This window comes from Rhinolophus sinicus, chromosome 18, assembly GCF_057876585.1.
Source record: "Rhinolophus sinicus isolate RSI-liver-muscle chromosome 18, RSI-T2T, whole genome shotgun sequence".
Lineage (NCBI taxonomy): Eukaryota > Metazoa > Chordata > Mammalia > Chiroptera > Rhinolophidae > Rhinolophus > Rhinolophus sinicus.
In genome coordinates, this window is record NC_142518.1 from 20,456,419 (window position 1) to 20,469,055 (window position 12,637).

At 35.2% G+C, this 12,637-nt stretch overlaps 1 protein-coding gene across 1 annotated transcript in view; it reads left to right on the plus strand.

Moving 5' to 3' along the window:
- Window positions 1-12,637, plus strand: part of IL1RAPL1 (interleukin 1 receptor accessory protein like 1) — a 1,306,826-nt gene that overhangs the window by 194,023 nt on the left and 1,100,166 nt on the right. Inside the window, exon 2 of the mRNA XM_074323621.2 lies at window positions 10,390-10,495. Coding sequence (XP_074179722.1) covers window positions 10,414-10,495 — 82 coding nt within the window. The 5' untranslated portion in view covers window positions 10,390-10,413. The remainder of the gene's footprint in view (window positions 1-10,389; window positions 10,496-12,637) is intronic.

Here is a 12,637-nt window from a genome sequence, read left to right on the forward strand (position 1 = left end):
TTACAATAGGCAAGACATGGAAATAACCTAAGTGTCCATTGAGGGATGATTGGGTAAAAAAGATGTACTTATATACACACACACACACACACACACACACACGAATATTACTAAGACATAAAAAGATGAAATATTGCCATTTATGACAACATGGATGGACCTTGAAGGTATTATATTAAGTGAAATGAGTCAGAAGAAAAAACAACTATATAATTTCCCTCATGTGGAATATAAAACAAAAAAGAAACAAACGATGAAATAAAACAAAAACAAACTCAGATACAGAGAACAGATTGGTGGTTACCAGAGGGGGAGGGGGCTAGAGGAAGGGCAAAATGAGTAAAAGGGGGTCTAATGTATGGCAACATAATGGAAATTAGTTTAGATATATACAGCTATAGTGTATACAGATACCGAGTTATAATGTTGTATACCTGAAAATCATATAATGTTACTAACCAATGTTACCTCAATTAAAAAATAATCATAATAAATAAAATAAATGAATAAAAAGATTTATTCTGTCAGCAAATTTCAAGTGTAAAATGCAGTATTATTAACTATAGTCGCTATATAGTATATTAAATATCCCAAACTTATTCCTCCTGTATAATTGAAACTTTGTACCCTTTGATCAGTATGTCCCCATTTCCCCCACCCCTCCAGCCTCTGGTGAAACACCTTTCTACTTTGTCTCTGTGAGTTTGAATTCTTCAGATTCCACATATAAGTGAGACCACGTTGCATTTGTCTTTCTGTGCCTGGCTTATTTCATTTAGCAAAATGCCCTCAAAGTCCATTCATGTTGCAAATTAAAAGATTTTCTTCTTTTTTTTAAGGCTGAACACTATTCCATTGTGTGTGTGTGTGTGTGTGTGTGTGTGTGTGTGTGTGTGTGTGTGTCTCACATTTTCTTTACCCTTTCACCTGTTAATATACACTTAAAATCTTAAAACTTTTGTAAGGAAAATTAAAATGATAGAAAAACATATATATTTTTATGAAAAGCAGTTCGTGTTCATTTTTTTTTAATTGGGCAAGCATATAGCTATATGGAAGAACAAAATCGGTATAATTACTTAAGATTTTAAAGATCATATTATACTTATATATTATGATAGAGTTTCTTCTATCATGTATATTCATAATAAGAAATATGCTCTCAATATTGCATTGTATTGTGCTTTTATCTCAACATTTTGTGACTTTTTCTAAGTGATTAAGTTCAAAAATATTTGTGAAGGCTAAATAATATTTCACCTTATAGGTAGGTATTTCCTACAATTTATTTTAATAAGATACTTTAATAATACTTTATCAAATTTCTCTTTGCATAAATCTCTGTCTGGATTTATGATTATTTAAGGTGATGTATTAGTTACCTGTAGCTGCATAACAAATTACCACAAATCTAGCAGCTTAAAAGTACACAAATGTATTATCACACAGCTTTTGTGGGTCAAGAGTCTGGGAACAAATTAGTTGGGTTCTCTGCTTAGGGTCTCACAAGGCTGAAATCCAGGTATCAGCTAGCCTGAAGACTCATCTAAGACTTGGGGTCCTCTTCCAAGTTCATGTGATTATTGGCAGAATTCAGTTCCTTGTGGTCTAGGCCCTCAGCTAGTAGGCCACACACCATTCCATGACTGTGGTTCTCTCCACAACATGGCAGCTTTTTCTTCAAGGCCAATAGGAGAGCATCTCTGTTGCTTCCTGTTTCTCTGACATTTTCTATCTGTGACCTCTAGATAGACCCTCCTGTAAAGGTTTACCTGATTAGGCTGGGCTCACCCAGGGTAGTCTTCCTTTTGATTAACTTTAGATCAACAGACTAGTTGATTTATTTAAAACTATAAACATCTTTACTTTTACCATATAGCATAGCCTAATCATGGGAGCCATACCCCATCATACTTATAGGCCTCACCCAACCTTAAAGGGCGGGGATACTAGAGGGATGAATACCATGGCGTGGGAAACTTGGGGGCCATCTCAGAATTTTCACTGCCACAGATTTCATTTCTCTGTTCAATGGCATATGCTTCCTTTATCATGTATTGTTCTTATGTATTTCTGATATCTGATGCAGTGTTGTATACACCTTTCCCTGATAAGTCTATCAACTTTTGTGATTGTATTACAACTAGAATTGAAATGCATTTTGGTATCTTGCAGGGCAAGTCCTATTTAATTCCTTGCCTTTTTCTCTAAATTTTTCTCTTGTTTATTCTTCCATTCCAATTTTAGAGTTAATTTTTCAAGAAAGAAAATAAAAATTCCATTTGGATTTTGACTAGAAGTGAATAATGTCAATTTGGAAAATTTTGACTTTTTTTTGGTCAATATTGACAGAGTGCTCAATATTTTCATGTTGGAGTAAGTTCTTTTTCTCCATTTATAATGGAATAGTTTTTTTATGTTTTTTATAGCCATAACCTATGGATAATAAATATTTCGCCTTTCCCTTTTTCTAATATTTATATATATAGCTGTTATTCATACTTCCTGGGTCATTTCTCGGCTGCGGATTTCTAGATAAAAGCTAAGTAATACTGGTTACATTTAACTACCCTTGCCAGTGTTTTCTCTAGTTTTATAAAGTTTATTAAATTCCTTATATTTTAATAATTTATTTTGTCAGTTTTTGAAGATTTTCTATGTTTTTACCACCATAACCATGATTTTGTGTTCCTTGTATCACATTGTGTTCTTTGAAAGTTTGAAAGTACTTATCTGTGTTATTTTCTGTAGTGAAAATTTTTTGGAGTTTGCACTTAATGGTATTTAGAACTTTAAAATGTTTTTGTTTGATTCATTTTGTTTTTTGTTTAGTAAATTTTAGTAATTTATAATCTCAGAAAACCATCCATTTTGTAAAAATTTCAAATTTAGTAAAATTCAAAGTAATCTAAGTTTTTATGTCACTGTATATTTTATATCTTCTCTTTTCACTCTTGATTTTATTTATATGATTGTTCTTATTTTCCTAGTAGATTAGATAGAAGTTGGTCAACTATTTATAATAAAAAGCTGGTTATGACACTCAGTTACTTAAACACCTTTGGCTCTCCATTCACTGAAGGGTATGGTCCAGACTTCATGAGAACTGAGCAAGCCCTTTCCTTACAGGATTCTTCTACAAGTTTTGAGCCTCAACTGGTGCCACCCAGCAGGTGTGACAATTATCTCATAGTAAGTGCAGCTACTACTGCAGTCTGTTGGTTTGCAGGACATTCCCACATTTTATGCCAGGTTGCTCTCCAGCAAACTACTATGGTGTGTAATTCTCAGGACAGTATTTAAATAAGGAACACATGCATTTTGGACAGAATTATTTGACTATTGAGTATTATATTCTTCAGCATCCTGTAGGGGAATCTTTCAAGAACCATATGGCTGAAGATTTTATTGACATCTTCTAGTCAGATTATGAATTAACGTTTGGAGATCAGTATGAAAGCTGGGTTACAAGATCTGGAACCTTAACATTCCTTTGCCAGCCAGGCTCTAGAGCAGTGGTGTCCAAACTGCAGCCCACGGGCCAACTGCGGCCCGCAATCCATTTTTAATTGGCCCACAGCAAATTCCAAAAATATATTTAGTTTACTTAAATAAACCAGGTGAGGCAATACGTACTTCACCTCGAGTGAGTGGCCCTGCTGTTTGTGTATTTTATCGCATATGGCCCTTGGTGAAAAACATTGAGAAAAGTTTGGACACCCCTGCTCTAGAGGAATGAATGGTCTTCTGATTAGGACTATGTTAACAAACAAACGAACGAACAAAAAACTGTGTCCGGGCCAATTTGTAAAAAAGTACCCTAGTGACTTAAAAGTTATTTTTCATGATCTAAACATATACCCCTCCCTACTTACCAACCTGTATTGAATACATTGTCAAGTATATAGTTTTATTTCCACCAGTCGTTTTTCAAATGCCTCATGCACTTTTTTTCTTCTTCTCTATCTGTAATCTGCTGTCTATCACTTTTTAAACCCTTTCCACCCTGGCGCAAAGTCAGCCCAAATGTTACCCTCCTCTGGGAATGTTTTCATGACCTCTCTGGGCAGCACTGAGCACTCTCCATAGACTTGATAATTCTTCTCTTATAATACCTATCCCTTTGCTATAATCGTTGATTTTCATGTTTCTTTCCCATGTGATCCTTGCCACAGTGACCATTTCCTAATGATTTTGTATCCCCAGTTCTTAGAACAGTATCAGAAACATGGTAGGCACTAAATTTTAAAAAACAAATGTATAGATATCTTCCTAATTTGTGGGCGGTTGATTTTCCCCAAGATAATTGCCATAGGTTCATGAAAAAAGAAACACGTTTCCCTGGGACTAAATTTAAATATCATGCATTTTGGGTAACTTTTAGTTGCAGAGTCTGTATGAGCATGTGTTTATCGTCTCCATAGGGAATCTATTCCACAATTTTAACAGACATTGCTTATGTAAATTGTGCACTTGGTAAAATACTTTGTTTCATGCACAAATGGATATTTTAATTATATTTTGATTAAAGTGAAGAAAATGATTGGTATAATCCTGTGTTTAGTAATGTAAAAACTTTAAGGATTAAATAAAATATAATGGATCATTTTTTGAGCCTAAATAATTACTACATAGCAGCCAGGAATGGAGAGCTAGGAGACAGAGGAAAAGAGCTAGCATTTAAAAATGTCTGCAGTTAAATGTCACTGTTAAATACTGTGGTAGACACCATAAAGACAATTATTTTATTTCAAGATTGTAAAACCTTGAAGTTGGTATGTACTACCTCAATATGTTGGGGGAAAATAGGTCAGAAATGAAGTAAACTAAAATGAAGTAAACATGGCACATACTGTCTCCTTGCTTTGTAGATAATAAAACTGGGGCTTACAGAGATGAAGTAGCTTGCCTAATGTAACATACAGTAGGCCAGGAGTCTAGTTCATTCTCATTCTAAAACCAATTCTTTGCTTTATAAGTGGAATAAAACAAATAAGTACAGATTCCCTCCATTTCACTTGCAAACTTACCTACCATTTAGAAACAAGCAAACAAAGCTAATTTTCTTCCTTAAAAATTTTGATGATGCCCCCATTTGTCTAACTAAACGACTGGTCGATATTACCAGCAGCATCTTACTGTACTTATAAAGCAGTTGCCTCTTTATTCTTATAATGCATAAACTCTGTTGATTGTATCCTTAGATATCCTTGCTTGCTTCATTGACTCAACTCCTTCCTGATTCCCATTCCCTTTAATACCTGATCTTTCTCCCTTTTGAGTCCCTTTGCCTGTCTCATAAATATTTGTAAGCTCCAGAGTTGAAAGTGTAAGCTTTCTTCTCTATACTTTCTTCCTTGTTTATCCCAGTCCATGTCTTGAACTTCAGTTACAGTTACAATGTTGCCATGTCCCTACTGAGCATCTGGCTAATAATTTCAATTAACTACAAAAGAGTTCGAACAGGAGATTCCACAGGCAATTTAAAATCTACATGACTCAAATATACTTTCATGTATTTCTCCACCCTCATTGCCCAACGTATCTTCTCTATTTCTATCTATTGGTAAATAGTGTCATAATAGACCTAGTTTCTCAGACTATATGCCTCTACTTTCAAAGCTTCCTTTTAATGCCACTTTAAACAATATCACTAAGCTCTATTTATTCCCAAGTCTATTCTGTTCTTCCAGTATTCACCACTTACTGCATTTAAAGCGGACCTTCTTCCTCATCTTCCTGTACCACTGCCTGCTGACTACTTTCTTCCACCTTCAAACTTTGCGTTCTAAAACAGTTCATATTATTCACCTGTGAGCATCAGTTGATTCTCCATTGTGTATTCTCGAAGAATCTTAGGAATGTGTGAAAGGGTGCGGGTCAGAATCTCGGGTGAGTCATCATGGGTAGTGTGTGGAAATGTATTCAATATTCATATTGTTTTCATTATTTAAAAAAATGGTAAAGAAAGTGAAGCTGCATGAAATATTATTGGATGATGAAGTTAGAATATGAGTAAAAACCATTGTAGGGGGCCTGAGGGGAAAGTCCCAATTTCCTACCTGGCATATCCTGTTATTAACAATTCTACATTGATATCTTCAACTTCTGTCATGACAGCCCCCAACCTGTGGTCTATTTGCACTTCATTCCTGAAATTTGTCATTTCACATCCTTGATGTAATAGTTTCTTATTGATGCTGTAACACATTACTACAAACTTAGTGGCTTAAAACAACCCCAAATTTTCGTCTTACAGTTCTGGTGGTTGGAAGTCCAAAATGCATTGAATAAAATCAAGGTGTTGGCATGCCTGCATTTCTTCTGGAGGATTTAGGGTAGAATATATTTCCTTGCCTTTTTCAGCTTCTAGAGGCCACAAACATTCCTTGGCACACGTCCCATTCCTCTATATTCAAAGTGCAGCACTCTAATATCTGACCTTGGCTTTCATCTTTACATTTTCTCTCTCTGCATCTGATTTTGGTGCTTCCCTTTTATATGGATGCTTCTGATTACACGGGGCTTACTCAAAACATGATCTCCCATTTCCAAATTCTTAACTTATTGGGTGGCGGGTTAGCTCAGTTGGTTTAGAGCGTGGTGGTAATAACACTAAGGTTGCTGGTTCGATCCCCACATGGGCAATTGTGAGCTGCGCTCTCCTTAAAAAAAAAAAAAGAAAAGAAAAAGACATAAATAAAAAGTCCTTAACTTAAACCACATATGCAAAGTCCCTTTGCTATGTAAGTAACATATTTACAGGATCCAGAAATTCACATGGGCATGTTTAGCTGTGGGCATTATTCTGCTTATTAGACTGACAATCTTCCTTATCCTTTGCCCTAGACACAGAATTCTCTTTCCCTTAGAAAGTCCCTCCCTTATGATCTAGCTGAAACGTTTCTTCTTCTGAAAGGCCTTCCCTATGACTTCACCAGACCCAACCTGGAGCAAAATTAATAGATTCCTCTCTCTACTCCCTCAGCACATTATACTCACCATATGGCAATAGGGCCAGTCTAATTAAGTAGGTGAGCATTTGTCTCGTTTATTGGTCTGTGAGCCTTCTTTATTAGAGTACATTACATTGTCTTTGTGTCCCCACTGCACCATAGCACAGCATCTTGTAACTAGTATATGCTTAATAAGTGTTTATCAAATGATGAGTTTGAATGCCAAAATTCAACTGCATGTACTAGCAGCCACATTCAGTCTTTCATTCATTTATTTTTTTCAGCAAACATTTATTGACTATTCCATATGAAAAAAGATGAATCAAACACACATTTACACTGGAGGGACTTCAAGTGTGGTAGACTAGGAATATAATTTAAGAGATAAGCTAATAGTGTGGGTTAGGATGTAAAGAAAGCTGGTATATACAGAAAATTTCACAGGTGAGAGGATGTGAGTTGAGTCTGTAACAATGTTAATAACAGCAACAACAATCAACTGCAATAAAACAATAAAACAGCAGCTTTCATTGATTTAGTTTGTTCTTGGTGTCTGTGCTGTTCTAGGTAGGCACTGTGCTATCTGTACTGTAATAATACCTATTTTGCCAATGAAGAAACTAGTCACAGAGAGGTTATGTGCAACAAATCACACAGCTCAAAGGTGGTAAAACTGGGTTAAGTACCCATACAGACTGTTTGCTTATAACTGTTGTGATATGCATAAGATTTAATCATGGTTTAAGTGAAGCCAAGTGGTCAATGTTATTTTTAACAGGAAACAGACAAATAATGTTAGGTCTATCCACCCAGAAATGAAAGCTTCTTGAAATTAGGTCACTGATAGTGTGAGCTACAATGTGACAAAAAGAAAACACATGAGAACCTCAGTAAATGTTTATACAGAGGGTGCCAAAAAAATGTATACACATTTTAAGAAAGGAAAAAATTGCACTAAAATTGTAATACTCAATATATACTGATAACAAAAGATGAATACAAGTCACATGTGACTTCTGCCATTACAAGAGGTGCTCAGAGTGGTTACCATTAGTGTCCACACACTTCTGATTATGATGAACTACTGCTTGAGCAATGTTGACCAAAGTGTCCACTTGTATACATTTTTTGGGCACTCCCGGTGTATAGTTTGCATTATAGTTTCTGAGTAGAATTTTAATTATGCAATAAGTATGGCAAAGCTTGGATGTCTATGGCTACACATGTTTAATCTTTTAAGATACAATAAATTACCTCAAAGAAGTTTGTAAAGATTATTGTAGATTGACCAAGATGTTAAATCTGTGAAATGCTATGTAATACTTTTTTGTTTTCCCTGATACCCAAGGTTTCAAGAGATTCAATTAAAGATCTTGATGCTACCAAATTGATGCTTTCCAAACCGATTTAATTTTAAGAAATAGAATTGCAAACTAACTTTTATGCCTTATAGAAATGAAATGAGTAATGGAATAGTATTTTGAACTAGAGGAAAGTACTAAAGTAGTTAAGCTGGAAGGTCTTGTAGTGTATAGTTGGATCCTGGAGATTCTTGGGCAGCGCTGATTAAAGTCACACTGAGAGAAGATCTGATTCTCACTGCTAACCTGAAGGCTGAAGATATCAACTTGAAGATTTCCTGCAGCTCCAGTTAGTGTGTTGGCTGGGAAATGAGATTCGGGTTTTAAAAATGCATGAGTCAGGCTTGTACTTTTTTTAATTTAATTTTTTAATGAAATTTATTGGGGTGACATTGGTTAGTAAAATTATATAGGTTTCAAGTGTACAATTCTATAATAGATGATCTATATATGACATTGTGTGCTCACCACCCAGAGTCAGTTGTCCTTCCATCACCATATATCAGGCTTGCACTTTAATGTGACAGTTTGTCAGATGTGGCTGATGAGTCGGCTTTTCGGACTAGGTGTCATTTATGTCTTTATGTGGACTCAAAGTCCTTGGTTGGAAAACTGAAACAGGCTATAATCATTTTAAAGGAACTGGAATTAAAATAGCTTATTCTCAATGCTTATTTTAAGAATTCACTGACTTTCTGACTAAAATGATGATGGTGACACTTTACTGCAAATGAATGGATTTGGATTTTTTTGTGAATTAAAATGTGTTTTAACAGACTTTTATTAATATGAGTGAATTAGTCATTTAAAAGTATTCAGAGGTATCTGAGGTTCTAAGAGAGAAAAAAAAAAAGAAAAAAAGAAAAAAAAAATGTGCCTCAGAAATCACCGCTTCAGCTTCCTCATCTTTAATAAAGTTGTAGTGATGGAAACCGGAGTGTGATTAGTCCTCAACTGTCTTGCAAAAGAACTTGTGCTGTCATGTCCACGTTTGAACTGTGTTCTGACTTGCTACTTTTTTGAAATTCAGTCTTTCAGCTCTACTATCTCAGTCTTATAAGAAAAATAAAAGAGGGGTGATTTTCTAAGAAAGACAATGTTCATTTCAGTTAATTTCAGATGAAATATTTCCCGCTTTTGAAATCCAGACACTAGGCTAGTGTCCTTTATTGTATCCTTCTGAAAGCCTTGTAATGGGAAGAAATGATGTATCTTCCTGTAGCTTTCATAGACAGTGTACTTTCTTTCAATAGAGCCATAGTCTTAAATTCTCTTGAAGTATCTTTTAGAGTTTTTTGAAAGAGAATTGCAAAATTATAATTAAGTCTTTAGAGGCAGAGATTTTGTGATTTCTTCTCAATTGGAAAGAGTGATACTGAATACAACCATATTCTGTTGCAGCATGGAACATTAAAAATGTTAATGTTTGGCAATTTATATTAAAAGTAAATTGTTAGTGAAATAGGCTTTTTGAAGGGATTGTTTCCACTTACTTAAACACAATTAGATTCTCTAGGCTGCCGCCCAGACCAAGATGGCCAGGACTATAATTCTGCCTCCCCACCAGCCCTTACACCAAGTACACTGCCATGATCAACCAGGTCACACCCTACAACTATCCAGTGCCCGTCTGAGATGATGGGATCATGTTCAATGTGCTCAGCACCCCAAGGGCCCCCAGGGCCAGCTGAAGAAACTGAGCAGCTCCACTGACAGGGACGAGCCCCCTCCCATTATCCCCCAATAAAAATGTGAAAATAAAATAAGTAAATAAATAAATAAACACAACTGGATCCTCTCAATAGAGAGAAATTTTAAACTTTAAGCGACCATAAGATTTTAAAACAGTTTGGGAGGCCTATGGAGACATAATTTTGACATTACTGGTTTTGATTTAACTTAGGAACCACAACATATGGGAATAGAGACTATACAGATCCTGTTCACATTCTTCCCTTTTGTGGAATTCATTGCCCCACTTGTCCATGATCAGAATTCTAACAAAAATAATATATATATATATATATATGTATATATTAAAGTATATATTTTCTTTTTTATCTTTGTTTTAGGGAACAGCCTATAAGAGCTGGAAGATGAAAGCTCCGATTCCGCACTTGATTCTCTTATATGCTACTTTTACTCAGAGTTTGAAGGTTGTGACCAAAAGAGGCTCTGGTAAGCAGTGTTCCTTCCTTCCTTTTCTCTCATTTTTATGGCTTGAAGTGATGGTGCTATATTTACACATGTGCCATTTGTAGAGAGGTTGAGAGTTAACGGGAATCCTTATTGTGGAAACATTGTAGCTATATCTTTAAATGAGTGGAGCATACTCATAGGGAACTAGAAAGGTGGAAATAAGTTGGAAAAAAATGTGGCTTGTTTTGTTAATTACCATGAATTAGAATGGATTCTGTACTCAAACCTTGCAGTTTGATTTCATTTTAATAAGTGATTTTCAACATTCATTTATAAAGGGTGCTATTTTAATTTTTACATGGAAATATTGTGAATTTTTTTCACGTTAACTTTTACTGTTACCATTTCAGTGTCAGCTTTGCTTAGGGCAGACTCTTTTTAGGGTTGTACTTCAGCTGATCCGCTCAGGTATTTTGCAAATGTTTAAAGAATACACCAGCGTTCTTTAAAAAAATGTCGTGGAGAAACATCCTAATATGTTAGTAGGAAGGATAGAGGTAAAGTAGAATGGTGATGTCAAAGGAGCTGCTAAATAGAATTATGTTGAAACTTATGGAAAACTTTACATGTTGTCAGACATCTTGGTTTTCAGTTGGCTGTTGATACATGGCGTTTGTGAAATGTACAAGACAACTGAATAAATATTATCTAACTGAAGTTGTTTCTTGTCTAATAAGTCACTGGTGATAGAAAGACTTGCCACACTCACATTTTACGTGGGGTTACAAGATTTTTGTAGCCATAGTTTTTAGATATAATGTCAGAAGAAATGTATTGTGTTTAGTTGATAGAACTAGAATGTGTTAGCTATTAGTTCTAGATAGACAGTGGGGCTAAAGAAAAGATAATGTGCAAGAGACTGTAGAGTGTTGTGATATCAAGAATTGTACGAACAAAAGTATCTTAGGAATTCAGAAAGGAGAGGGAATGAAATGGCTGAGATGGGGCTGCAGCAACTCTTCTCAGTCCTTTAGATTAAGAAACTTCAAACTCACGCTGATTACCTAATGAAAAAGGCCCCATGCAAGGAAAGTAGAGAGCAAGTCTGCTCTCATGAGCCCCATCTTGGTCTTAAGTCTGCGGAGGGATTGAGGCTTACTTTGTGCATGGACAAGGGGATGGTACAGGGTTGAGAGTAAAAGGAATTTTACTGAGACTGTTGGCTGTAGAACTTTTTGATTATTGTAGAGCTGTTGTATCTGCCATTGATGTGGTTGTAGGCAACGTGAAAAAAATAGCGTCTCTATGTTTATACATTATTTGACTTTTTCCTCTTGGTGGGTCTTTTTGAACGAGAGAAAACTCTAAGGCAAGATTATGATATAGTGTTTTATTTTGTAATATGAATGGATTAGTGGCAAATTGCAGGTATCTTGATTTCTTTGTTTGCCACTTGCAAGGAAATTTGAGCATACCCTTGGGAGTTAGAGTAGGTGGAAGGAGGAGTAAGTCGTGATGCAAGCTGATAATTTCTACAACAGTGATATTTTCTAGAATAGTAATTTATGTTAAAAGTATTTAACATGGATCTTGAGATACTGGCCACGTAGAAGAGAAATACTCATCTGTACAAATATTATAACAAAATGAAACTATCCCAAATAGAAATATTGATTGAATCTTAAAAACTTCATTTTTCTGGTTATTATACTTGATTACATAAAATTGTTTCTTTTTCAGTTTTGTGTATATCAGATCTATGATTTATTTATCAAAATGCAAGTATGACTTTTCCATCATCAAATAGTGGTGACAGGTCCATTCTACATAAACTCTAATTTGGGGAAAAATCTTTTATGAAATTGGGGCGTAACTTCGTATGTTTGAGAAGCAAGGGCGCAGAGGTGGAAATGTGGGACACTTGGAAAATTCGTATCTCCTTTTGCTCCAGATACCTGAGAAAACTCAACGGCCTGTCTCAAATTCAAGTTTTATTTTAATGACATAATTATTTTAGGAGGGTGGTGATAAAATGCTTCCCTAAGTTTGGCAGAAGTTCTGAGATCTTCTTTTCTTCTGTTTATGAATATAATTGTCATATACCTACTTCATACCTCTCAAAAACCCCACGTGTTTTCTATGTAAAAATGACAAATAAGGCAGGTACTGGGATTTAGCGGC